This window comes from Tenrec ecaudatus, chromosome 16 (assembly GCF_050624435.1).
Source record: "Tenrec ecaudatus isolate mTenEca1 chromosome 16, mTenEca1.hap1, whole genome shotgun sequence".
Classification (NCBI taxonomy): domain Eukaryota; kingdom Metazoa; phylum Chordata; class Mammalia; order Afrosoricida; family Tenrecidae; genus Tenrec; species Tenrec ecaudatus.
Window position 1 is genome coordinate 107,672,688 of NC_134545.1, and position 27,860 is coordinate 107,700,547.

A 27,860-nucleotide genomic window follows, 5' to 3' on the forward strand; every position below is an offset into this window, starting at 1 on the left:
ATCAGTTAAACGCCACATGCACATGCCAGTCAATCTAGCAAGGTAGCTTTTCCACGTCTGCCGTAAAGGCCCTTAGGGATGTGAACCTGAAGAAACGAGCCCTGCCTGCTTGGGCAGTCTCCTGTCTGACAGCAAACAATAGAATCAGTTCCAATGGCCACTGTGTGAGGCCGGGCTGCCTAAAGTAACAAAAGCAGTGACATTTATATGTGTATAAGGAGGAACTTTATATCAAGAAGGCATGCCAGCCCAGTCCAACTCAAGTCCATGGGGCTGAGGCTAGTTGGAGCCCTCTTCCGACTCCTGTAGCTGTGGGCTGATGACGCAGAAAGGTAAATCAGGAAGCAGGGAGATCACAGGCTGGCAGGTGCAGAGTCTCAGGGATCCAAGGTCGGTGGAAACATGGCCGAGTTCCGACAGCTCCGAGATTGATACCCCAGGGACAGCAGCCCACACGGGGCCCACCCCTGGAGTAGATACAGTCCCAGCAAGGAAGAAGGTGAAGGGAGAGAGAGAGAGAGAGAGAGAGAGAGAGAGAGAGAGAGAGAGAGAGAGAGAGAGAGAGAGAGAGGAATCTCTCTTATAATAAGACTTCATCCCCAAGGAGGTGTCATCAGGCTGTGGCCTGATTGATAGGTGGGACTCCACCCCTATGCTTTCACGCAGGTTCAAGTTGACATAAAATCTAACTGCCGCATGCATTAATAAGAAGATATTTTTATTTAGGGAATTCAGTGCAGCAGGTAAAAAATAAAATCTGTTTATACTCTGACATTGCAAAAACTAAAAGATATACAGCTGAACATAAAAAGGAGGCTGTAAAAAAAGAGCAAAGGCTGTAGACTGTAAGTCCTGTGTGTGTGCTTAAAACGTGATGTATTTGTGCTCAAGCTCATGATCGTACAGATGCCCGGGAGAAGCAAGCAGCACGGTGAGATACCAGGGGGCCTTGTGCTGCCTCTGTACCATTCTGAAGTATTCAAATGAAGATGTCACCATGTATCAATTATGACCCATTCCAACTCCCCTGAAAGTGCACATAGCAGTGCTAAGTTTATGTACACAGGTACACCTCTTCACAGACCTCTTTTACCAGGACTTGAATGTTCTTCAGTGGCATTAAAAAAGAATCAAAACATGTGAAAGATCGGGAGTGCTAATAAATCCTGGTTTCCCAAGGGAATGGCTTCCACCCCTGGCTAGTTACTGTCTGTCCCCTCAGCATTGGAATGCACACAATGGCTCAGCTCATCCTAAAACCGGTCTTATGCTAAATGGCCCTGCTGGATCCGAAGGCAAGCCTGTCCGATGAAATGCCAAGATCTTAAAACTCATGGGCAATTAGGGATCCAAGGGCGACGTGGCCTTTTTGTCAACGGCAAATCGAACTTTGGGCCTCTTTTTCGTGGCGTCTGGACAGTTGCACTCAGGGGTACATTTAAAGGTGTTCCATGTTTCGCTATGATGTTTGGGGAAGCGCCTGAAGAACGGGACCACCACGCCTTCCTTATACACATAGGATATCTGGTTGTTTGAAAAGCCATCCAGACAAGACGGAACAAAGTCACATGCCCAAAGATTGAAATTCTTGGAAATGTGTTGCCTTTTCTCGATGGGAGTCTTCTTACGTCCCAGACCCTGGAGGAGAATTTTGCAAAGATTAGTGGGGGGAGAAGGGGGACATTCAAGCCATGCGGATTTGTGAAAACCAGCAGCACGCAGCCTATGTGAAAGACACACAGGCCACTTGTGACAGAAGCTCCCCTTTGCCCACCTGTGGCAAGTTGGGACTTGATGCCGCCCCCTGGGGGGTCTTTTGTGATTCTGCTCCCAGCCTTCCAGTCCCACCCAGGTGATCCGACGTGTACAGACTTGAAGAGACAACCCAGAGAACGTGACCACTCAAACCCAAACCCAACTCACTGCCATCAAGCCTGTTCTTACTCACAGTGGCTCTACAAGAAAGCGTGGAACTGCTCCATGGGGTTTCCGAGGCTAGAAATCTTTATGGAAACAGATTGCCTCATTCAACCTTCTGGCTAGCAGCCAAGGGCTTACCCACTGTGCCAGGCGGACTCCTACAGAACGTAGCCAGGAACAGCCTATTGACCAGCACTATACGCCAGGGGCCCTGGAGAAGTCCCACACCATCTCTTAAGGATTGAGCTGTGTCCCTCCCAACCAGGTGCGCTGCATCCTGCTTCACGTGCAATTGTCATCTCATTTGAGAATAGGGTTTTCTTTGTTATGTTAACAAGGCACTATCCATGTAGGCTGTGTCTACAGTCTGTCTCTACTCAGATACAAAGGAGCAAGAGAAGGTAGAGATGGGAGAGATGGAGGCCACGCCACATGAAGGTCACCAAGGAACCAAGATACGGAAAATGAAGAGAGACCAGGACCCTCCCCCAGAGCAGAGAGCGAGAACCTTTCCCTACAGCTGGCGCCTGGAACTCAAAGACTGCTAGCCCCCTAGACTGTCAGAGAAAGCCCTCCCTCCATGGGTGGTATTTCTGTCATGGCAGCCCTAGGTGAGTAAGACAGCGTATTTGCATCCAATCAGCTCCCCAGTCTGTCCAGTCCTGGGCGTCTCAGAGCTCGTTGGGCAGATGGTTCTCCCTCTGGAGTCTGAAGAGGCTGGACTGTATCCCAGCCTTGAGAGCTCCCCCAAAGAAGCAGTGCCATGGGTGCCGGGCCCAGGTTTCCTGGTTGACTGTCAGCCCTTCACAGGTGACCCAAGAATCCATGAGTAGTCAGTGAGATAGGTTTCATTTGATCATAGCTATAGGAAAACAAAGGAACCCTGCTGATGAGGTGGGCTAAACATTGGACGGCTAACCACAAGGTCAGGAGTTCAAACCCACCCACCACTACTGGGGGAAAAAATAAGACTGTCTGCTCCTGTAAGATTTAGTTCTCAGATACTGTAGAGAGCAGTTCCACTCTGTCCTCTGAGTCTAAATCCACTTAATGCCAGTGGGTTTGGCTTCCAGTTTTATAATGAAATGGAAGAAGAAACACTAGACCAAAGATGGAAAAGAAATGGACACAATGTCAAATGGACCAGTCTTCCCAAGGGCCCGCAGCATCCTACAGATCACAGAGGAAAGGGCCAGCCCATCCATGCTGGGAGGAGTTGAGGAGCTCCATATGAGACTCTCCGTCAATGTGTCAGGAAGGTGTAGGGACACCAAGGGAGTCAAGGTCTTTGGAATAACTGGCACAGAGGGGGGTCACCCTTATTTTATGTCACCTTGACCCTATGCGAAAGTGTAGGAGTGGAATTCAACCTGTCAATCAGATCACAGCCTGAGTGATGCCGCCTTGGCAGTGAGGACTTCTCTTTGGCCTTCACAGTCCTCCTTTCTGGGACTCGGTGTCTGCCTCCAGGGAGACCCTGTGGAGGCCACTGACTATGGGAGCTGTCAGTGCCCTGCCATGTTGCCCACTCATCTTGGATCCCTGAGACTCTGCACCCACCAGCCTGCGAGCTCCCTTCTTCCTGCATCACTGGCCTACAGCTATGTGACTCTAAGGAAGGCTCCAGCTAGCATCAGAGCCCTGGACTTGAGATGGACTGGGCTGGGATGCCTTCCTGATAGAAAAGGACTTCTAGAGTTAAAGGCCTTTCTTATACACAGACAAGGGTCTCTGGTTTGGGGTCTCTAGACAAGCCAGGCTTACCCAGCATAGTCCAGTTTTGGGAAAGAGTCTGGGAAGGATACTCAAGGAAGATGCTGTGTACACTGCCCAAGCACCCGCTCCAACACTCACCTGGGCACAACCCAGAGACACGAGAGGCAAAAGGAAGGGATGAAAAGTATAACAGAAAAGCTGCAAGGAACGGGATCCAAAAAAGTTAAATTTATCTTTATAATCCCCAAACTGGCTGGTCATGTGATTATGAGATGTATTAAAACTGTGAAGCAAGACTTCAGAAGAAAGATCATGCTAATGTGGAACTGAAATTCCACAGATTCCGGCGAGCTCCATAAAGAAGCCAGAGCCAACCTCCTCAATGTACAGGCTTCCTTGGGATACCTGTTATCCCACCTTCATTTCAGAGGTGGTCTTGAAATCTTTAAAGATATTTTCATACTGGTCATTCAGCTTGTGCTTGTGGGACATTTGATGAGATGTGCTGGCTGCTGCTGCTACCATCTTTACAGAATATCTCTTAAAATTTAATTTTTAAAATATTGTAAAGATTTTGCAAATCAACAACTATGTGGAAAAGACCAAGGGGGGAAAAATCACAAACTTCAGAAAGTTTGGAGTAGTATTTGTCTTTCTAGAATTTACTGTCATAGTCTTTTAGACTTTATCAAGTTCCATATGAAATTTTAAACATGAAAAAGAAAATGAGTAAGTCAGGGGTGGACGGTTGGCCTTATCCCAAAAGATGGTGTCTCCTGGGATTGGGGACCCTCAATGGGTGCCTGTCTCAGCACAGCTCCAGTATGGAAGCAAAGGGGTGGGGGATTCTGGGGCTCTTGCCTTATTCTTGGACAAATGTGATTCACTGTTGTATTGATTGGGTAACACGAGTGCTGGTGTGTTTCTTAAACGTCTATACTTAGGAATAGCCACTACTTGCTTATCAACAGAAGACACGGTGGGCAGATCCTTCCGACCAACCCAGCAAGTTAGTAACTGCAGGGTAAGGAACAGTATGAGGCATCCGATAAGATGGCAGACAGAAACCCGAAAGCAAATGGTCATCACAGCATGACTGAGTGAAATTCTAATGGAAAGACAGAATGACTTTCAAAGGAAGCGGAGTAAGAATTGCTACCGCGGTGAACCTCTGCCTCCTCCTTTATGAGGCCAGAAGGACCAGAGAATGCCTAATACTATTAGGACCCTTTTAGCCTAAGATTCTACAGAAGAATCTTGCTCAAAAGGGGAGAGGGTCGGGTCAATGAGACAGCGTTTTACATTCTCAGCAGAATTCTCAATGAAATCCAGACTTTGAGGAATCATATAAACGGAGTGATCATTTCCAATAATATTGCCCCGAGATCATCTTTAAACCTCAAACGAAAACTTTCCCCAGCGTTCTGCCTTGCATCAAATGACAATGCAGCTTCCGGAGGAACCTCGTTAACGTCCTGGTTCTCAGTGTCCGCACCGCTCAATTGGGGATGATGAGAGAGTCAATCCTGAGAGGGGTGGAGTCTCTGAGCCAGTGGGCGGCGCCGTGGTGACACATCTGGTTGCTAAGGGGAGGGTTGGGGGTCTGAACTGACCAACTGCTCCACTGCAGAAAGGCATGGCCGTCTGCGTCTGGAAAGGTCACACTCTCGGAAGCCCCATGGGGCCACTGGACGTGTCCTACAGGGTCGCCATAGGGCAAACGTGTGAACGCCTGGTTACAACCGCTCAGCAAATGAGGAGCCCTATTAGCACCACCGCCGCTCGGGACGCACCGGGTCAGAAAGGAGGCTTAGAAGCCACCTGGCACAGTTCTCCGCTTACCATGTGCCAACCCGGCGCTGCCCAAGATGATGACCACCGTCCAGTATGGCAGCCACTGCTGAGCACTTGAAACACGGCTCATCCTGACCGAACTGTGCCCTGAAGGGCAAAGTACAAGCCAGCTTTGACCAGCTTAACGTATCAACTGGGATTTGCGATGTCCCCATGGTCTTTACAGCGACAGCATGTTGGCGTGCTAAGTCTGAGAGAGGTTGGGGGTACATTGATCTCGTTATATTTAAGTCACCTTGTTTCCTCTCGCTGTGCTTCTGGGGTGCTCTTTGAATCCCACATGGGGCTGCATTCTCTTTCTGTTGATGACTCCGCCCCTGAGTGCTCTCAGACGTGGCTATGGGGTCTCACCACGTGCAGAGGGAAGGCGACTCAGGTAACAGGAAGCTTCTCCTGGATCGAATGACTTCCCTCCCGGCCACCCTCGCTGTGGGTCTTGGCTCTGCTGTCCAAAGACACCATAGCCCTCCTTCCCTGGGGGGATCTGGGCAGGAGAGCTCAAACAGGTGACGGTTCGCAGGCAAGACCTTCCAGAAACACAAAGGGCACGGAATTCGGAGGCGTGCCGCTTTGGGAGCATCCTTTGTTTCTTGTAACCTTGTTTTAACATTGACCTTGTTGCAGGAGGTTCTAGGGGCTAAGCTTTGGGCTGCTAAGCAAAAGGTCAGAGGTTTGAACCTACCAACTGCTCCTTGGGAGCAAGATGAGGCTGCCTACTCCTGGAGAGATCCAGTCTCAGAAACCCTGTGTACCCGTCGCGATGCTTCAGAACCGACTGGATGGCAGTGGGCTTGGTCTGGGTTACCGTGTGGATCTCAGGGAGCCCTCAGAAGATCCAGACCCCGCGGTACTCCCGTGTCCTTGGGAAAGAGCTACTCACCGTCTCAAAGTGGTGCACGCTGTTCTCAAAGCTGTACCGGTTGTCGTGGACGGAGAAGGGGAAGTTATTATTCACACTTTGCTGGACGAGAGAGCAGGGAGGGAAGAGAAGGTGCACATCAGAACCCCAGGAGGACGCTTTTAGAACTGGGCACGGTGTTGGGAAAGATGGGCTGAGAGGGCAGGAGTTGCTGCCCGTAACCTTGGCATAAGGAAGAGAGCCCATCTCCAGGGAAGAGACAAACGGCACAAGTAATTGAAGTCCTTGGTGTCCATGGGAATCAGGACTTTGAAACCCAGCCCTATTGGCTACCTCCTGAACTCACAAAAATCCTCCTTCTTGTTGGGAGGGCCTGGATAGAAGGGGAGCAAGAGAGAGCAACAAATCTCAAATTTGTAAAAGAAACCAGGTGTACCGGTCAGCTAGAGACCGGCATAACCCCTAAGCCCATGACCCCTGCTGGCTGGTCAGGCCTGGAAGTGAAGTCAGCCCACGGGCTCTGGGTTCAGCTCAACCACAGATGCGTCTAACACGAATGAGGTACACCCTTCTAGAATATTCTGACACTTGAGAACCCAAGGGCAGCATGAACCCAAGGTCAGAGTTCAGAGGGGTCAGGCGAGAAGGACTGGAAACAGAAACCCGGAGGAGGAAGGGGGACTCCTGATGGCACGCTGTGGGCACGGTGGTGGCTGAGATGACACCAATTGTGTCTCAACCGTTCAGTGGAAACCCGGTGGGCTGCTCTGTGAGCCCCCCCACCCAAACACCTTACTGGAGGCAAGAAAGAAAGCGTGTGTAGGCTCCTGACCTGAAAGTTGGACAGAGCTTTTGACTGCTTTCTTTGGCCAGCAAGGCCTGAGAGAGAGCAGAGCTCTGGCCATGGTCCCAGGTGCCAGCAGGTGTGAGTTCAGTGCCCCCAAGGTTGCTCCTGAGCTGGCTGGGAACGGCGAGCTGTCGCCAGAGAATTTGCTTCTTGTCCTCAGATGAACCTAACCTGACTGCCTGGACCAGGGGGTACCTCTGCCTAGAGAGCCTGGGGGATGGAGTTTGGTGAAGTTCATGTGTCGGGTGTCTGGCTGTGGCTCCCACTTGTTTGAGCAAACACTAGTCTAGATGTGGCTGTGAAGGCATTTGACTGATCAGCTTATTATTTACCATCAGCTGGCTTCAAGGGAAGGAGTTCATTCCTGATCACAGGATGGGGAGGAGCTGGGATGAGGGTCCTGATCCGGGTGAAACCGGAGGCTTCCCAGAGAAGAGGGGCATTTTCTCCTGAGGCTGGTAGCATTGGCTCCTGCCAAGTCTCCAACCTGCCGGCCTGCCCTGCAGGTCTCTGATTTGCCAGCCTCCACCACTGCGTGAGCCAACTCCTTAAATAGCTCTGTGTGTGCGTGTGTGTGTACGTGTGCGCCTGCTATCACCCATCTGTCGGTGTGCTGTCCTGCGATGGCTGGCAGGTTGTTCTGGTGCCGTAAAACGCTGCCACCAGTATTTCAGATACAAATAAAGTCACCCGTAGGGACAGGTTTCCGGGACTTGCAGATTAAGATAGATGCTGAAGAAATGCCTGGTGCTCAGCTTCTGAAAGCTAGCCAGTGAAAGCCTTCCTAGGGCCCACATTAGAGTACTATTTGGCAGAGTGCTGGAAGAGGGGCCCTTGGTGTGGGGGGGGGCGTGTCCTGTTCCTTCTCTTTCTCTGGGGAACCCTGACCACTACCAGTGCCCAGGAGCCTCCCCTTGGGGTGCCCCAACTGTGGTCAGCGTGGCAGGCTCACCTTCTCCCGGATTTTGAATATCGGGGGGAGCTTCGCCTCCACTTGATGAATCAAATGTGGAATGTGGGGTTCTTTCAGCGTGGCGCGTGTGATGGATTCGGGTGTCTTCTGCGTGAGCCCGATGTGGGGGAACTGGGGGAACAGGGAGCACCCTGATTAAAACCAGGCAAGTCACATTCTGCGAGCCAAGTATCAGAGCTTCCTCTGTAAAGTAATTAAAATGCAATCTGAGTGCTTCTGGCATCCAGGGGAAACGGCATAATTTTTGTAATTTTAAAGTATTCTTTCCAAGAGCAGGAAACATGGCCATGGCCCAGGGCCACCGCCGCCGCTTGTTTCAAGTTACCGGGCCACCCCTGCTGCACCAGCCCCGAGCTGGCTTCCAGGCCCGGAGGTGGCGTGGGCACGGAGGCGCGAGCAGACAGCTCTGCAGAAGAGACAGGGTGTGTGTTCTAAGCTCTGCCTTCTGGTGAGGGAGCGCTCGCAGGACTAGGACCGGGCTCCAGCTCAGGTGCATGGTGGTGGGCCTGTGCTCCAGCAGTGCAGGTAAGAGGTGCACCTAGGAATATGGGGCTGGAGGGGAGAGGACCCCCAGGGGGCCCACTGAGAATGTCAGGTGGTGGAGGGTGAGGTGGCCTTGGAGAACAAAGGGTGTAGAAAGGTGCAAAGCAAAAACATGAACAGAATGAAGATTACTTGGGAGTGTCCTGGGGGCAAAACCTGGGAGAAGGGTCCAGACAGGCTCGTGCAGAGGGGAGGCTCGGGCAGAGCTGTGATGTCATCTCCCTGGAGGCCTCACAGTCCTGCGGAGACCCCAGCATTGTCCAGAGTAGAGGGAGCACACCATGCTTGTAACTCTGACGCTGGTGAAGGCATCTCAGGCAGAGGCACTGACCATGGGTGAAGCTGAGCTCCAAGGGGTGGACTGTGAGGGCCACTCCCTCAGGCCCAGGAGGGTCAGCCCTTGTCCTGAGCACGAGCTCAGGAACTTCACAGCCACTGCAGCGCTCTACACTGGAACGCCGTCCTTTGAAAGACTCCCAGCAACGTGGGTTTCGGAGTCTCGGAGAGATCTCCAGGAGAGGAAAACAACCCAACAGCAAGGCCCTGCCCGGCCGCTCTACAAAGGAAGGGGGCAAAGCAAGATAACTGGGCCACAGGCTGTGGACTCGGAGGTTCTGAGTCCAGGACCAGCTCCCTCTCCCGCCAGACAGACACCCTCACGCAAGATTGACTTGTCCAACTTCCATCTCCTTACCCGGAAGGAGGGAATAAGCAAACCTTCTGGGCAGACTAACCAACCTACCAGTTGCTTCCAAGTCTCTTACACCCACGGTGACCCCATGAACATCAGCATAGAACGTCACTCTGTAGGGTTTGCAAAGGCTGATTTGGGGGAAGCAGAACACCAGACTTGTCTTCTAAGGTGCCTTGAGTGACCTTGAACCTCTGACCTTTCCATTTGCAGCCAGCACATTAACTGTTTGACACCGCCCCAGGACCCTTGGCAGAGTAAAGGGACACTGCATACACTCGGACTTCTTGCTTCATTCTTTGTCTCCCAGGGGGTCCACTTGCCCCCAAGCCCATTGTCACTGCCCCGAACCAGTCCTCCTTCCTCCTCTTCAGGATGATAATGCTTTTTCCAACATGCTCACCCTCCCTCCACTTCTTTTCCAGACACACGGCTTGATGTCCAGGTGGTGTGTGTCACATGTGTGCACAAAAGCATGTGTTGTGTGTTTAGCATTCATGCACAGGGAGGGTCAGCTGCCCGGGCTTCTAGACAACTGTGAAAAGGGACAGCTAAGCAGCATGGAGCCACAGACAAGTCTTCCCAAGACATCTGCTTGGGTGGAAAGAAGAAAAGGAAGCAGCAGCATGCGAAAGCCTAGCCCGGCCTTGTTGATGCATATAGCTAATCCCTGAGCACAGAGCCGTGATGCCTGCTATACACAAACACGCCCAGTGAGAGCAACACCCAACCAGGCATTGGAACGGTTGTCCATGGGGAGCGGGTTGGCAATCAAGGGCCAGGGAAGCTCACACAGACCTCTCTGCTGCTGTGTGTGCAGAGTGGCTGGAAGGCTGTGCTGGACATTAGCCACAGAAGCTTCTGGAAGAAGTGAGACTTTCTACTCCTTGTCTATCCTTTTGCCAAGTATGACTGACTCCTTAGCTAAGTGCCTGTGTCCACATTGTGGGGTTTGTATCCCCCCAGCACGGAAGCAAGTACGCTTTATTTCTGGTTAGAGCTGCAACACACTCTCCTGGCTTAAAATGATTCAAACTATAGAGAAAAATGCAAGAAGGAACTAAGCTTCCCCTGAAATCCTAGCCCCCTTTCCCAGGCACTCGTTAGGGACCATTCTTTTCATACATCTTTACACAAAGGTACACGCATGCACACAGACACATGATTTTTGCACACATTGTGTTGTTGATACTGATCATAGATACATGAAAGGAGGTGATCCAACAGGAAAGTTTTGCTGGAGATTTAAAGATGGCGGTGCTAGTACATTGACTGGAAACTGTCAGATATTCAAGCCAGATTCAGACGAGGGCCTGGGAAAGGCCAGCCATCACTCGTGTCAGGTGACTCTTGGTTGAAAGTAGGTAAGACTAGAAAGGTGCTGGCCTGCGTTTTATTGACGTCGCAAGGGCGATGGATTGTGTGGATCTTGACAAATTATGGATTACATGGTGAAGAATGGGAATTCCCCCAAACTTCACTGTGCTCATGGGGGACCTGTACACAGATCAAGAGGGAGTCAAACAAGGGGCAACTGCGTGTCCCAGTTGTGTCCTTGTATTCAGTCTGTATGCCGAGCAAAGCATCCAAGAGGCAGGAAGGCCATGCCAACGAGGGAGAGGCATCAGTGGTAGAGCAAGTCTCACCCCCAAACTTGCTTGCTCGGAACAAAGGGGACTTGAAGCCTTCACTGATGAAGATGAAAGACTAGAGAGCCTTCAGAATAATCCCCAAATTAGGCAACAACATCTTCCCAGCTCCCCTAAGCACCACCGTGGTAAACAGAGGACAGACCGGAGCTGTCGACCATTCCTGTTTACTCCCATCCATGATCAGGGCCCGTGGAAACAGCCTTTAAGAAATCAAGGGACATAATCACAGTGAAAAAGTCTGCTGATAGAGACCACTTTTAAGAGCAAAGATGTCACTCTGAGGTGTGCCTGACACGAGCCATGGTCATTTCAATAACCTCCCGGTTATGCAAAAGCTGGCCCATAAATACGGCAGATCCAAGTGGGATTTGCGTCTTTGATTTATGCTCCTGGCAAGGGTAAAATGAATATTTAAAAAGCAACTTGATCCTGGAAGAAGTACAGCCAGAATGCTCCTTAGAAACAAGACAGTGGGATTTTGTCTGATACACTTTGGACATGCTATCGGGAGGAGCTAGCCCCCCCCCCCCCCCCGAAAATGACGGCACTCCTGGTAAGGGTCAGCGAAAGACAGGAACACCTCAAAAGGGCCGCAGCAAAGGGCCTGATACAGCGATGGCCACAGCAAAGGACTCCAGAGCAGTAGTGCTGTGTTCTGCCCAGCTGTCTAAGAGGCCATGTGCTAGTCTGGTGGCCTAGAGAAACACATCTAGGGAAACGCTCATATGTGTATAAGAAAAAGCTTTATGTCAAAGAGTGTATATTAAGAAAACATCCCAGCCCAATCCAGATCAAGTCCCTAAGACCGATATTAGCCCATATGTCTGATACCAGTCTATGAATTCCTCTTCAGACTCACGCAGCCATGCAATGATGCCGAATGCAGGAAGATCACAGGCCAGGGGGTGGGAAGTCTTGTAGACCCAGTGGTGGTAGAAGCATCTCTGCACTGGTGTGAGTCTCCACGTGGCTCCTCCAGCTCCAGGGCTCTGGTTCTAACAGCATAGCTCCATGTGGCTTGTCAACAGGAATATCTCACAGGGAGAATGTGTGACTGGCCTCCAGTGAGCTACTTATCTCTTTTGTGCCTCCAAATGAGATCATCAAGCTGTGACCTGTTTGACAGGCTACACTCCTTCACTCTTAATAGTCTCAAGTTGACACCAGATGATGTAACAGACCACAGGCCGCTATGATCCTCTTCTGATCGGATGGCACTCAACAATCCTAAGAGCCGCCAGTCTGACTCCATGCCCAACAGAACAGAATGCTCCCCTCCTGCGCCGAACCTGTGATGGGCTGTGGATCAGACTGCTGTGGTCCATACAGTTCTCATTCACAGGTGGCTTATTGGGTTACTCACTGGGCTGCTAACCACAAGGTCCACAGTTCAAAACCACCAGCCACTCGGGGAGATAAAGATGAGGCTTTTTATTCCCATAAAGATTTGTGGTCTCAGAAACCCACAGAGCCAATTCGACTCCATCCTCGGGGTGGCTGTGAGTCAGGTGGCCGTGAGTGGAGATTTTCAGAAGGAGAGGACCTTCCTTGACTGTCTTAGCCTGAAAGCTCTGCAGACACCTGCTCAGCCTCACAGCAACAAGCAAGCCTCCACTGGCTGCTGGGCGGTGACTGCACAGGAGCTGCACTGGCTGGGGCTCCTGCACGGGAGAAGAGAATTCAACCACTCCTTTGCCATGCATGGTACGACCAGGTTGTAAATATTCTTGTAAAAATCATGTGTACTTTTTCTTTTACATGAACGTTTTTTTCTTTCAAAAATATATATTTTTTTACTTTTGATGGTCGGTTTATAGAACAGATTGGTTTTCCACTCAACAATCCATACGCATCTTGCTTCATCTCATTGATTGCAATTCCCGCCATGGAGTGTCACTCCTTCCACTTTCAGAAAAGCAGTCTTACGCAGTTACCTTTTAAGGGTAAACAGACAGGGCCCAGGGCCAGCCATCCCCCCTACCACCCTCCATCCCCTCCTCTTCCCCTCCTCCAGTCCAGCACTCCACTCTGAGAAGCTGTGGGGAATCAGGCTGGGAAAGCTTCTCTCAGCAAAGCAAGGACTGACTTGAGTTCATCTGCATTTTGCAAGTCTATGAATGAAGCTGCTGTGTTAAAAAAAAAAAAGCAATGGCTATAGCATTTTCATTCCAGTCTTTTAAATATATATATATTTAATGGCTATAAGAAAATGACTGTGAAATAGACCCTTCTGTTAGGGTAGCCGTGAAATACGGCTCTTTAGGCGGCAGTGGGATCTGCTGCCTCTCATCACTCAGTGATTGATACTAAACAGGGAGGTGGCAGTGTGTGGGGGACAGGCTCTCCTAGCCAGCAGCAGCCAGATTTCACCCAGCAAGGTCTACTACCAAAAGACCGTGCCCACCGGTTTCCCCTCAAATGGCTGCACTGACTCAGCCAGCAACCTCTCCCCTCGTCCCCACGCTCCTCTGCAGCCTCCTTCAGGCTCCGTTCTTTTTTCCTGTGCTTACATGCTGGCAGCAGAGAGAAACTGAGGCATGCACTCCAGCCACACTGGGAGACATGGTCTCTGTCCTCGGCCCCTGGCACGGGCCTTGAATGTCCACTGGGCTCGGACTTTTCCGTGTTGCGGTGGGTATTTCCAAGATGGCGTTCTAAGTCTTTGTCAAAGGAAGCCAGGGGGGGGGTGAGAAGCCCACGCCGATGAGTTCTGAGGAGTCTTGGTGGTGTCGTGGTTGCGAGTTGGGCTGCTAACCACGAGGTCAGTAGTTTGAAACCGGCAGCAGCTCCAAAAGAGACCGATGACGCGTTCTACTCCCGTAAAGCGTTATCGCCTCAGAAAGCCACAGGGGCACTAGTACCCTGCCCTATTCTAGGGCCGCTATGGGCCAGAGTGGACTGGGTGTCAGGGAGCTTGGTTCGGGGTGTGTGTCCCGATGCAGGTCACTGATGGCACCAGCAGCCTGTGCGCCACGACTAACCTAAGGGCTGTTGGTTCAAACCCGCCCAGCAGTGCTGCCCAAGAAAGGCTTGGCAGTCGCTGTCATCACGACTGCAGCTGAGAAATCCCCGGGCTCCTGGGGCCACCGAGAGTCAGAGTCATCACAAGGGCAGCCAGCAACTACAGCAACGAAGTGACCTCAGGCCTCATGTGGGCGCTGTCCGTGAGCCAGGCACAATGTTAGGCGCTTCTGTAGACGTGCCCTGATTCATCACCACCACCGCCCTGCGTGCAGGACCACTCCCGCATTACAGATCAAGAAACGGAGACGGGGAAAGACGAAGCCACTTCCCCATGCCGTGTCCGAGTGGGCATCGTCTGTGTTTTAAAGCCTGCAGACGCAAATGAACCGAAGTACTCTCCGTTTTACGTTTTAGTCTGAACACATCCACCAACGTCCTGTGGCATGGGGGTGTTAAGGAACTTAACCTGGGACTCCCCCTGACTCTGGCTCTCCCTTTGAGCAACAGGAAACCGCTGACGGTTTACTTACTGCTGCGGTTCCCCTTGCAACCCCTTTCGTGAGTGCATTGGAGAAATCAGAAATTAAAAAGGTCTGTCAGCGCATGATATATTCGTCCTAGAGATGTAGAGAATTGATCCACTTGAATTATGGTGCTGGGGAAGACTGTTGAAGGTAGTATGGACTGCCAAAAGGATAACAACCCTATCTCAGAACACACAAATCTATCTTAGTAGAACCAGAATGCTCCTTACAAGCAAGGATGCCGGGGGCAAGGACCAGGTAGTATGGCAGGGGCCACACCAAATCCAGGGACACAGATGGTAGCCAACTAAGGGGGGGGGGATAAAAAAAGAAAAGAGTATTGGGGAACAGGGCACTAACCCACCCAAGGGGAGGGTATTGTTTATATCTCCACAGGGAAAGAGGGACCAGACTTCAACCCAGTAGTAGGGAAACAATGGAGAGGTCTGAGGGGCCGGCCCCAATCCCAACCACGTGGACAGCTGTCCCTCCCCCCAGAAGAATTTATTTCAGAGGACAGCACTGAAGCTGCAGCTCAGGGAGAGGGACATGTCTGACTAGAGCACGTGGGAGCAAATGAAGGGGGAGGAAGAATGAGTAGAACACATCCTGGCCCACCAAGACTTGAGGACAATATTCCTGCTCAGAGCAATCCACAGAGAAGACCATATGGCCAGCCCCAGTAGGAGACATGACATCCCACACTGACCCATAGCCCTATAGGGGACAACACTGGAGACACAGTATGGGAATTGCGCCTGATCTGATCCCACCACACCAAACACTAAAGGCATGCAACAGAACAGCAAGGAGAATAGAGCAACAAAGACCCCAAGGAATACCAAAAATAGACTTTGGGGCCAGGGCTTGGCACCCATCAGACTTCACCAGAAAACATTCCTAAAGACTAACAAATAGTCCTTGAACTAACTACAAGCTTTTCTTTTTAGATTGTTGTTGTGTTGTGTTGTGTTTTGTCACTGTTTTTTTTTGTTGTTGTTTTGTTCTGTTTTCTTTTGTTGCTTGGTTTTGCTCTGTCTTGTTTTTGTGCATGATATTATCTCTGTAGGTCCGTCTAAATAAGATAGGCTGGATGAACAATCCGGAGGAGAAAACAATGGGACCAACAGTTCCAGGGGGACATGGGAGAGGGGGAAGTTGGGGGAAAGGTAGTGGTGTTAAAAAACCCAGGGACAAGGGAACAACAAGTGATCCAAATCGGTGGTGAGGAGGGTGTAGGAGGCCTGGTAGGGCGTGATCAAAGGTAATGTAACCGAGAATTATTACTGAAACCCAACTGAAAGCTGAGCATGATGGTGGGACAAGAGGAAAGTCAGAGGAAATAGAGGAAGGAGCTAGGAGGCAAAGAGCATTTATAGAGGTCTAAATAAAGCATGTACATATGCAAATATAGTTATATATGAGGATGGGGAAATAGATTTATGTGCGTATATTTATAGGTTTAGTATTAAGGTAGCAGATGGACATTGGGCCTCTCCACTCAAGTACTCCCTCAATGCAAGAATACTTTGTTCTATTAAATTGATATTCCATGATGCTCACCTTCCTGACATGATCACTGAAAACAAAGCGGGTACATAAGCAAATATGATAAAGAAAGCTGATGGTGCCTAACTATCAAAAGATATAGCATCTGGGGTCTTAAAAGCTTGAAGGTAAACAAGCGGCCATCTAGCTCAGCAGCAACAAAGCCCACATGGAAGAAGCACACCAGCATGTGTGATAACGAGGTGTCGAAAGGATGACGTATCAGGCACCAAAGAACAAAAAGTCATATTGTGAATGAGGGGGAGTGCAGAGTGGGGATTCAAAACCCATCTGTAGGCAACTGGACATCCCCTTACAGAAGGGTTGTGGGGAGGAGATGAGCCAGTCAGGGTGCAGTGTAGCAATGATGAAACATACAACTTTCCTCTAGTTCCTAAATGCTTCCTCCCCCCCACTATCATGATCCCAATTCTACCTTACAAATCTGGCTAGACCAGAGAATGTGCACTGGTACAGATAGGAAACACAGGGGATCTAGGGTAGATGATCCCTTCAGGACCAGTGGTGTGAGTGGCAATACCGGGAGGTTGGAGGGAGGGTGGGTTGGAAAGGAGGAACCGATTACAAGGATCTACATGTGACCTCCTCCCTGGGGGATGGACAACAGAAAAGTGGGTGAAGAGAGACATCAGACAGTAAGATATGACAAAATAATAATTCATAAATTATCAAGGGTTCATGAAGGAGGGGGGAGTGGGGAGGGAGGAGGTAAATGAGGAGCTGATGCCAGGGGTTTACACGGAGAGCAAATGTTTGAGAATGATGAGGATAGCGAATGTACAAATGTGCTTGGCACAATGGATGGCTCTTTGGATTGTGATAAGAGTTGTATGAGCCCTAAATAAAATGATAAAAAAAAATAAAAGAAGCAAGAATCGTGAGACTTTGTCTCTTCTACTTTAGCCTGTGTATCAGGAGAGACCTGGGAAAGTACATCATGCTTGGTTATAAAGAAAACACCTCACTGGCCGGGAATTGATTCTGACTCACCAGAGCCCTATGGGACAAGAACTGCCCCTGTGGGTCTCTGAGAAGATAACTTTATGGAAGTAGAAGTCCTAGCTTTGCAGCAGAGCGGCTGGTGGTTTCAAACTGCAGCCCAACACACAGCCACTCTGCCACCAGGGCTCCCCAGGTGGGAGGGCAGCAAAAAGAAGGAAGACCCTTGATGAGCCTGATGGACGCAGCGGCTGTAACAAAGGGCTCAGGCATAGCAATCGTGAGGATGGTGCAAGGCTGGGCCATGGTTCCTTATGTTGTACACGGGGTGTCTGTGTCCATGCTGTACACGGGGTGTCTGTGTCCATGCTGAACATGGGGTGTCTGTGTCCATCCATATTGCACACGGGGTGTCTGTGTCCATGCTGAACACGGGGTGTCTGTATCCATATTATACATGGGGTGTCTGTGTCCATGCTGAACACGGGGTGTCCGTGTCCATATTGCACATGGGGTATCTGTGTCCATGCTGAACACGGGGTGTCCGTGTCCATATTGCACACGGTGTCCGTGTCCATGTTGTACACGGGGTGTCTGTGTCAATGCTGTACACGGGGTGTCTATGTCCATGTTGTACACGGGGTGTCTGTGTCCATATTGCACATGGGGTGTCTTTGTCCATGCTGAACACGGGGTGTCTGTGTCCATATTGCACACGGGGTGTCTGTGTCCATGCTGAACACGGGGTGTCTGTGTCCATATTGCACACGGGGTGTCTGTGTCCATGCTGAACACGGGGTGTCTATGGGGGGGTGCACCACTCAACAGCAGCTCGCAGCAGCAGCAGCAGCGAGAAGAGCGTTCCTCCTCGGCGCCCACCAACAATGGACAGAGACCCACCAGGAGTCCCTGTGCTGCAAATGGTTAATGTACTCGATGGTCAGCGGCTCAAGTCAACCCAGAGGCACCTTGGGAGAAAGGCCTTGGGATCAACTTCCCCACATCACCCATTGGAAACCGACAGCACTAGCCTGGGTCCGCCAGGAGCTGGAATCCACACAATTCCACTGGTTCTACTGGGAGACGCCAACCAGAAGTGCCCGGTCCCGTCTCCTGAAGATCCCGACGCAGGGATGACACCTCCCCACCCCCACCCCACCCCCGCAGGACTTTGCAACCATATGAAAAGAGGGGCCTAAAACCGGATGTTTTCTAACAATGGAGCAATGGCCAGAACACCTTCTGGATCAAGTCCCACCCGCCGTCTGGTGGGGCTGAGGGAATCAGACTGTGAGCCAGCAGCGATGTGTTCAAAAGGCTCCCACAGCCTCTCCTGAGCTCTTTCTCTATGCCAGCTCCCACCGTGAGCACTTGGGATTCTTCCGGGAATGCAAAAGACAAAGGCCGCTGCCTCCTGGAGCTGATATTCCACATGGGGGAGGGGAGCACGGCCCATAAACATATTCTAATAATGTATACAGTGTGCTGAGATGAGTGCAGAAAGGAGGGGGAGATCCGGCATCAGCAACTGCCACAGGCAACTCTGGAGGCACTGTGGGGTTGGACTACTGATTCCCAGGTCTGCAGTTCAAACCCACCAGCTGCTCCAAGGGAGAGAGCTAAAGGCCGTCTGTTCCCATAAAGATTTCCAACCTCAGAAACACTGTATAGGGTGGCTGTTGGACTGCTAACCACAAAATTATCAGTTCGAAACCACCAGCCATTCCAAGGGAGAAAGGAGGGCTTTCTACTCCCAGGGAATCTCACAGAGGCAGTTCTACCCTGTCCTCCAGCGTTGCTATCAGTCAGAATCAACTCAATGGCAGTGAGTTTGGGTTGGGTTGGGTTGGCTTTGTTTGACGAGGTGCTTTCAAAGGTGCAGTGGGCTGCATAGGTGACACGCGATATTTCCCTAACTTCTCCTGGGAGCCCCTGAGATGCCTACTTCACTGATGAAGGAACTGGGGCCGAGGGAAGTCATTTGACTAAGGTCCCACTGCCCTCAGTAGCAGAAGCAGGATTCAAACTCAGTTCTCTGTTCTCGGCCACATGCATGCAGCATGAGCAAGGTGGCAGAGGGCACCAACTTTCTTACCCATAATCCATCCTTGTGTAAAGGTGGGTTGAAGTCTCTTCCTTTGGGCATTATCTCCAGGAAGCAGAAGGCTAGCTCCCTTACCTCTCCGTCACCTTCCAAGTTCTACACATCTGGGATACCAACCCTCCTCCCTTTCCCCAATCTTGAATTCTCAGCCTTCCATTGGAGGCGGGTGGAGGGGAGTGAGGAGTGACCAGTGCTGTCATAGAATTAGAATTCACCATCACAATGGGTGGAGCGGCCCCATTATCTAAGCACTTGGAAAATTCCTGCCACTCACTCTACACAGATGCCAGGTGAGGAAACCCCTGAACAGTCTAGACAGGTGAGACCAAGATCATCTTGGGGCGATGGCCAACTTTCTGTGCCTTTGAGATCCTTGGACCAATACTGTTTGAGTTGCCAGGGTACCCATCCTGGACCGTAGTGAGCTTGTCCATGTCGGGGGCTTGTCATGTGTCACTGTGGAGCCCAGGACACACAGCCCCACCATGTTCCTTCTTCAGCTGCCTGTGTCCCCCACCCATGGCCACGCTCACCTCATTACTGAGGCACATCGAGACAGAGAAGAACTGTGCTAAGCTAAACACTGCACACAGTTCCTTTTACAACTAAGTCTGCGAGCTGGAATGGTATAGCTGCCCTTGTTAGGTGCCAGAGAGTCGGTTCTGACCCATTGTGACCCTATGCACAGGGGAAGGAGACACTGCCGGGCCCGCGTCGCCCTCACAATGATTTTATGTCTGAGCCCATTGTTGTAGCCCCTGTCAGTCCATCTCATTAGGGGCCTTCCTCTTTTTCGCTGCCCCTCTACCTCACCAACGGCCTTCTCAGGGACCGGTCTGTCCTGACATCAAGTCCAAAGTGCATGAGACAAAGTCTCTCCATCCCTGCTGCTGCTGAGCATTCTGTCCTTCCTCCGAGACAGGTGTGTCTGTTCACTATGCTTTGCCATCAGTGCTGCTTTGGCCTTCCTGACCCCATGTTCTGTTCTCACCTGTGCACGAGGCCGTTGGAAATGTCGCAGCGTTTAGGTTTTTAAACCGGGTCTTAGGCTTCCTCCCTTCTCTTGACTAAAACCAGGCCCATTTCCAACACGGGACTGTGCACACGCTCACTCACTGTCTCCACCGATGGAGCAGGAGCTCCCCGAGGGGGGAAGCCTGGTTTGTAAACATCTTTGCATCCCTCTGCACTGGGCCTCGTGCTGTGTCAGACTTGGCACACGACCCCTGGGGGTGTGAAAGCCCTCCCTGCTGACCGACGGCCCCACACGCTCAACACTGTATCTGAGAAAATCAAAACTGAAGGAAGCCAACTTGGCCTGGGACAACGAGTGACCATGTCTCCCTTTGTCCAGAATTTCTCCCTCCCAGGTTGGGGTAGAGCCGGTCATGTGGGTGTCATGATTTTCAGAGATGTGGGTTACTGGGCTGACCTTTGTGACACCCCTCCACCACCACCACACCCTGCAAGCAGGTCATGTCTTACCCCGGGACTCCGGACAGCCATGCAGCATCCTGCCTCAAGCCTCTGCCCTCTGCTCGGAGGGTGGTCCAACCCAGCTAGTGGTGGGAGGGATCCGTAAATACTGGCCGCCCGGCACTGTTTATCCACGCTGCCGACAAATATTTACTGAACGCCAACTGTGAGCCAGCACTGTTTGTAGAAAATGCTTAGGGGTTTCATGAAAATCAGGTCTTTAAATAGCAAATCATGAATTTAGCAATTCACCCGGTGGCCTATATCCCAGATTATTGGTTAAGTCCAAATGATTCCCGGCCAAAGATCTACACCACATACCGCGGGCCATGTTTCCTCCAATGTCTTTGTTGTAGTTTTAGATCTGTCTGTGCCACCAGGCTAGACATGCCTTTCAGCAAGGGGCTGCTGTTCCTCATTTTAAATCATGGACCCACTGCCTTGTGTGATAGAGGAAGTGATGGGACTGGGGTGCTGTGCAGGAGCGCATCCCAGGTGTGTCTGCACATGCCCCCACAGGCGTGCCCCCACAGGCGTGCCCCCACAGGCGTGCCCCCACAGGCGTGCCCCCACAGGCGTGCCCCCACAGGCGTGCCCCCACAGGCGTGCCCCCACAGGCGTGCCCCCACAGGCGTGCCCCCACAGGCGTGCCCCCACAGGCGTGCCCCCACAGGCGTGCCCCCACAGGCGTGCCCCCACAGGCGTGCCCCCACAGGCGTGCACTCTGCGTTGTCCTCCCGCCAGATGTCAGCGAGCCATCTCTGTGCCTTGCTTTTGCAGACAGCCCGTCCATTGTAGGCAAAAGCTTGAGCACCTGGGAAATGCTCAGGGTTGCTTGTTTCACCTGCGGGTGCCCGATCTGAATTCAGGACGAGGCAACTCAGGTGGACTTTTGGTAGCGCCCAGGATCCACGTGAGCCTGATGGAACGTATTTGTCCCACCTTCGGATCCCGAGCTAAGAAGCCTTCCAGCCTCTGTAGCGGGAAACACATGCTTTATTTTAGGAGTGCTGGTGGCACAGTGGTTACGAGTTGAGCTGCTAACCACAAGATCAGCAGTTTGAAACCAGAGGGAGGAAGATGGGGCTTTCTGCTCCCGTACAGAGCTACAGTCTCGAGAACTCACAGGGGCAGTTCTCCCTTGTCCTGGCGGGTCACTCTAAGTCAGAATGGGCTTCATAGCAGTGAGAAACAGAAAGAGAAGATAGACCTTGTGCTGGGTAGGGTTATTGTGCCAATGAACACATGTGGGATTAATTGAAGGACCGAGCAATAAATGGCTCCGCGAGCCTCATCTTTGTTGTCTCTTGCTCTTTGATGATGGGACCAGGGTGCAGCTGCCTTAGCTTGTTCTCTGCCTCAATTGCAAGCTACACTAATTGCCTAAATTGCTCTACAGAGGACTACCCAGCGACCCTCAAGACTTGAAGGACTGCCAGTGTACTAGCTGCCTCATGGAAGTGAGTTATACTGAGCCATTTGTACTACTCTACAGATTAATTATTTAGTATGTTTTATATATATAAGTGTCCTGGTGTTGTTTTTCTAGAGAACTCTGTCCAACAGAGGCCTTTTAAGCATTCCCTTGGCCTTTTATTCCCCAGGTTACAAATATCCAACTGTGCAAACCCATAGCTATAGACCAGCCTTCATGAAACCTATCATATTTAAAAGCCAAGTTACATAACGATGATTCAGAATAACAAATAAATACTCTTTGGCAATGCATCTAAATATTATTACGATCATCCTCACCATCACTGCCTTATTATGCTGAAGCTGTGTTGGTGTACCAGGGGTGTTTCTCTAAAGTTTCTATGCATTAAAAGGAGCCCTGTATACTAAAACCAACATTCGAGCCGAGCCATCCCTAACTGCTCTGGCTTCCGTGCAAATCCGGCTTAAAGACAGGCTCAGGGACGGGACTTGCTGGCAACCCGGGGAGCATGATGGAGACTGTGAGCTCTTAAGAAGCCTGGCAGCAAAGATCATCCAAAGACATTTCCGAAAATAGGCTTGGCTGACTTCCGGCTCCAGGCCCCGCTTTCCCCAGCTCTGCTGAGACCCAAGGGTCATCCCCTCAGTTAATTGTGTGGATGACCATCAGCGTGTCCTCTTTGTCCCTGTGGTCTCTTCATATCCCAGGGCATCTGGAGCCAGAGGGTGTGCCTGCCGAAGGCACGTAGGAGATACACACAGCATGGAGTCTTCAGGATGGCGCCTTCTACCTCCCTGCCCCGTGTGTTATGATGATGCTAGGAGCAATTCCACAGGTGTTTCAAATACCTGCCGAGTCCCTTGCGGCAAACAGGTCTCAGCAGAGCCTCCAGGCTGGGAGTTTTAAGGGGAACGGTCTGGCTGTGGACTGCCAAAGACCAGTCCGTGAGACCCTCGGGACCACAAGGGAATATTTGCCCAACAGAGCGCAGGTGGGGGAGACCCCTAGATTGGAAGGCAATCGAAATACGCAGCAGTTATAACCACGGCTTGAACATTCCGGTGATGGTGAGAAGGGCAGCCTTTTGTGCTCTTGGACATGGGGTCACCAGCAGCACAAACCACACGTCACATGCTGCCGTGGCTCAGTCATGACAGCCCGGTGTAGGAATCAGACGGGCTTGGCACATGGGTGCATGGCAGACTCATGTCTTCATTCCAAGGAGTCTGGCTGGGTCCTTGTGACCTCCAGCCGACCCCCTGGCTATAGGCGCAACTTGTCAAACCAAGCTCGGTGGTCTGTCTTCCTACTCTCCTCTGGTGTTTGAGTTGGTGATGAGGTAGGGTTCCTCCCATGGGGCTTCACTCTGCCAGGTGTGGTCCTCAGACCAGCAGCAACAGCAGCAGCTAGTAGTTCATAAGAAATGCAGAGTCTCAGGCCCCTCCCAGCCCTGTCGTATCCAAATCTGCATTTTCACAAGACCCCCCCAGATGATTTGCGGGCACCTGAAAGTTTAAGAAGAACCCTTAGTGGCCGAGTGGCCACACGTTGGGATACTACCAGCTAGGCCAGTGGCGCTCCTCAGAAAAAAGAGGTTTTCTTCCCCACTAAAGATTTACAGCCTGGGGAACCCATAAGGCAGTTTTCACTTACCAGCTCCACCTCCACCACCACCTCACCACCTACATCACCACCACCACCTCCACCACCTCTACCTCCACCTCCACCTCCACCTCCACCACCACCACCACCACCACCACCACCACCTCCATCACCTCCACCACCTCCACCTCCACCACCACCACCACCACTACCACCTCCACCCATAAGGAAGGCTCAGAGATTGGGCAGCAGAGCCTGTCATCAGTATGCACCAAGCTCACTGCTGAGTGATATTTTAAGAAAACATTTCATTTCTCTGATTATTTAGCCTCTGAGATAAGAGTCCCCATTTGTTTTTAATTTTAATAAATCATTTTATTGGGTCTCTTACAGATCTTAGAACAATCTACACATCCATTGTTTCAAAGCACATTTGTACATTTGTTGCTATCATCATTTTTAAGACATTTCTTTCTACTTGAGCCCTTGGTATCAGTTCCTCATAGTTTTCTCCCTCCCCCACCCTCATGAGCCCTTGATAAATTATAAATTATTATTTTCATAACCTGCACAATCTACTGTCTCCCTTCACCCATATTTCTGTTTTTCGACACCCTGGAGGGGGTTGAAGGGGGGGTTAATACATTGATCATTGTGATCAATTCCTCCTTTACCCCCACCTTCCCCGACCCTCATGGTATCACTACTCCCATTATTGTTCCTGAGGGGGTCATCTGTCCTGGATTCTGTTATGTGAGAGCTCTTATCTGGACCAGTGCACATGCTCTGGTCTGGCCGGATTTGTAAGGGAGGACTGGGGTCGTGAGAGTGGGGGGAGGAAGCATTAAAGAGCTAGAGGAATGTTGCATGCTTCGTCAGTGCTATACTATCCCTTCCTTGGGACTCTTCTGTGAGGGGATGTCCAATTGTTTACAGATGGGCTTTAGGTCTTCACTCAGCTTCCCCTCCGCCCTCTTGTTTGCATCTGTGTGAATGTTTGTTTGGGGTCTTCTGTTGCCTGACACCTGATACCTCTTGAACACAAAGGCTGCTGTGCTTCTTCCATGTGGGCTTTGTTGCTTCCCAGCTAGATGACTGCTTGTTTATCTTCAAGCCTTTTAGGTCCCAGACACTATATTTTTTGGTATCTGGGCACCATCAGCTTTCTTCACCATGTTTGCTTATGCACCCATTTGTCTTCAGTGATTGGGTCGGGAAGGTGAGCGTCACAGAATGCCATGTTATTAGAACAAACTGTTCTTGCATTGAGGGAGTACTTCAGTAGAGGCCCAATGTTCATCTGCTACCTTAATACTTAACACATAAGTATATGTATATAGATCTATAGCTCTACCCTTGTATATAAATATATTTACATATGTACATAACTATGTTTAAACCTCTATAAATCTCTTTTGCCTCCTAGTTCTTCCCTCTATTTCCTTTTACTTTCCTCCTGACCCACTATCATGTTCGATCTTCATTCAGCTCTCAGTAATTCCTCTTGGCTACATTGCACTTGATCAAACCCCACCAGGCATCCTAATGCCCTCATTGCCATCAATTTTAGATCATTTGTTCCCTTGTCCCCGGGTTTGTTGGCTCCCCTATTCCTTTCCCCCACCACCCCCTCTCCCATGTCCCGCCGAAACTGTCGATCCATTGTTTCCTCCTGAGGATTTTGTTTATCCTGCCTATCTTATATAGATAGACATGGGGTGAGGGGTGGGGGGAGAAACTATAAATAGTTCCAGGTCTGTCTGTTGACTTTTATGAACATTTTCCAATCAAGTATGATAAGGTGCCACACCTAACCCCAAAGTCTACTTTTGGGGTTCCTCTGGGACTTCGTTGCTTTGCTCCCCGTGCTGCTCTGTTGTACTCCCTTTGTGTTTCACCCTGGTGTGGGGAGTCAGATCAGGCATAATTCCCAAACTGTGTCTCCAATGTTGTCCCCCATAGCACTGTGGGTCAGTGAGGGGACGCCATGTCTCATGGTTGGCCTGGCCCTAGGGTACTCTCTGTGCATTGTCTCCTCCGAGCAGGAGGATGGTCCGCAGGGCTTGGTGGGCCAGGATGTGGTCCACTCTCTCTCCTTCCCGCTTAGTTTGCTCCGTGTGGCCTGAGCAGACCCAGCCCTCTCCCCAGGCTGGATCTTCAGTGCTGTCCTCTGTGGTACATTCAGCTGGGAGGGGTCCACATAGCTGAGATTGGGGCCGGCCCCACAGACCTCTTTGTTAGTTCGCTGCTTCATGCCTACATGTGGTCTTCAAGTCTTGTTGCACCAGCTTAAGGTCTGGTCCCTCTCTCCCTTTCCTGTGGAGACATAAACAGTACCCTCCTTTTGAGTTGCTTAATATCCTTTCCCCCCAGCAACTCCCCCCCACCCATGTGCCAAGAGACCCTGTTTTATCTAAAGCCCAGGCCCAGGCATGGGGACTTCCGTGTCTTCCTAGGACAGCATGGTTCGGGAGAGGGGCAGCAGGCACACCTGGAGGTGGAAGAACACAAAACCCCACTTCTCCCAGGAGAGCAGTTCGACTCTCCATCCAAGGGCCTGAGGTTCAGCCGGCTGGCTCCATCACCCCACCCTGCAACACCTAGTGTCCAGCAGCAACGTGTTGGGACGAGCTACCGTCACTGCCTCTGGGACAGGTGGTCACTGCCCCCGGGATCTTGCTGGCCCTGCACAGGAAAAGGCTTCCCCCCACATTGTCAGCAGTGTACGGCTCCGGGCAGTGCCCTTTACGTGGCCATCTGCTGGGACGCCTGCTCTCACCACTGTCTTCCCCCACTGGGATGTAAAGAAATCCCCTCCGTTCAAGGGCTGTGTTCCGTTTACATTCAGAGTTATTTTGCTCTCTCTTTGCCCTTGCCCCCAAGGAATTGTGGGAATTCAAGTTAATAGGCTTTTAATGGATCTGTGATAACTGTGATTACCAACTGTGAATCAGATCAAGGGGAGCGGCAAGTTCAGCTGCATCAGAAGCCAAGGAGACTCTGAGCTTGGGGTCCTTGGTGGACCTGATTCTCCATGTTCAGACCCAACCATGCTTTGAAAAAAGGTTTGGTTTTTGAAAGAGTCGCTGCAGACACTGATTGTGTTCAATGCAAACCTCAAGATATCTGGTTCCTGGGTTTGGAGGTTTCTGGTCACGGTTTCACGGGACAACCCCGTTAATTGGTCTAATAACATATGGGGTGTGGTGTGTTTCTGTCCTGCCTCCGAATTCCTTGGGCAGTGCCTAGAGTCTTAACACTGGCAAGTGGCCCTCCGAGGCACAGCGATCTGTCTCTCTTCACCTGGAGCCACAGAGGAAGAAGAGGCAGGAGCAGGGGGAGGAGGGAGAAGGGTGGTAAACTGCTTCATGGGCTCTCATCCCTTAACATTTTGATCAAAGATTCCATCGAAGGGTCCTGACCCAAAGGGGAGGGAATGCAGGACATAATTTCATATTCTCAAGGAATCCAGACTTTCTGGAGCCAGGGAGGCTGGGTGATCCCCTGAATCTATTGTTCTGAGATCAACTTTAAGCCAAAAATATCCCCCTGAAGTAAAAATATCCCCTGAAGTTAGTAAAAGCAAAAATTAAGTTCAGCTTAATCCACAAAAAAATAAATAAAAATAACATCTTCAAATGCCTGCCTTGAGCATCATACGCTTTTGAGAACTAGATGGGACCAAGCTGATACAGCAACTGGACAGATGAGATAGGAACCTCAGGGGGCAGTGAGTTTAAGTTAACAAAGGTCGCACAGCCTGAAGAAGGTAGTCAGTGAGAGCATCCAGATGCGGCCGACTTGGTGCCGGGTCTGCTGTGCTTATTCTCAACCACAGTGAAACCAGCAGAATGCCGACAGATAAAGACCTGAAGGCACCTCAATTGCTCTGATAACCATTTTAAAGCCTTTAACTACACATGTTCCCTTTGATATGTTCATGGTACTTAGAAACACATCCTGTTACCCAAAATTAAATTTCCAGTTCTTTCCAGAGGGGAGTTTATTTAAAACACATGCCTCACACTCGACACACCTCTGCCTGCAGCCTTTCCCTGCCATACATTTAGAATTAAGGGCATGCTATGTTCTCTGAACCAGTAATGACCGCTGGGAGGCCAGTTAATGGAAAGAGGCTTTTTTCTTTGGAGCACTTGGCATTTCAGAATGAGCTCGTCCTTGTGGGTCC

At 50.8% G+C, this 27,860-nt stretch overlaps 1 protein-coding gene across 1 annotated transcript; it reads right to left on the reverse strand.

The window, feature by feature from the left end:
• Positions 1 to 1,341: 1,341 nt before the first annotated feature.
• TEX36 (testis expressed 36) lies at positions 1,342 to 25,925 on the reverse strand. The gene is made up of 4 exons (XM_075533482.1): positions 25,851 to 25,925; positions 8,149 to 8,280; positions 6,371 to 6,451; positions 1,342 to 1,638 (listed from the first exon to the last, which is right to left on the reverse strand). The coding sequence occupies exons 1-4, from the start codon at positions 25,923 to 25,925 to the stop codon at positions 1,342 to 1,344; spliced, it is 585 nt and encodes a 194-aa protein (XP_075389597.1).
• Between the last annotated feature and the right edge of the window lie 1,935 nt (positions 25,926 to 27,860).

Excerpts from the sequence above, each read along its gene's own strand:
- TEX36 (XM_075533482.1), bottom strand. The coding sequence starts at position 25,925 with ATGAAGCAGCGAACTAACAAAGAGGTCTGTGGGGCCGGCCCCAATCTC. Across the intron at positions 8,281-25,850 it reads TGGACCCCTCCCAGCTGAAT|TTCCCCCACATCGGGCTCAC; the intron begins GTACCACAGAGG and ends CTGTTCCCCCAG. Across the intron at positions 6,452-8,148 it reads TATTCAAAATCCGGGAGAAG|CAAAGTGTGAATAATAACTT; the intron begins GTGAGCCTGCCA and ends TCTCTCGTCCAG.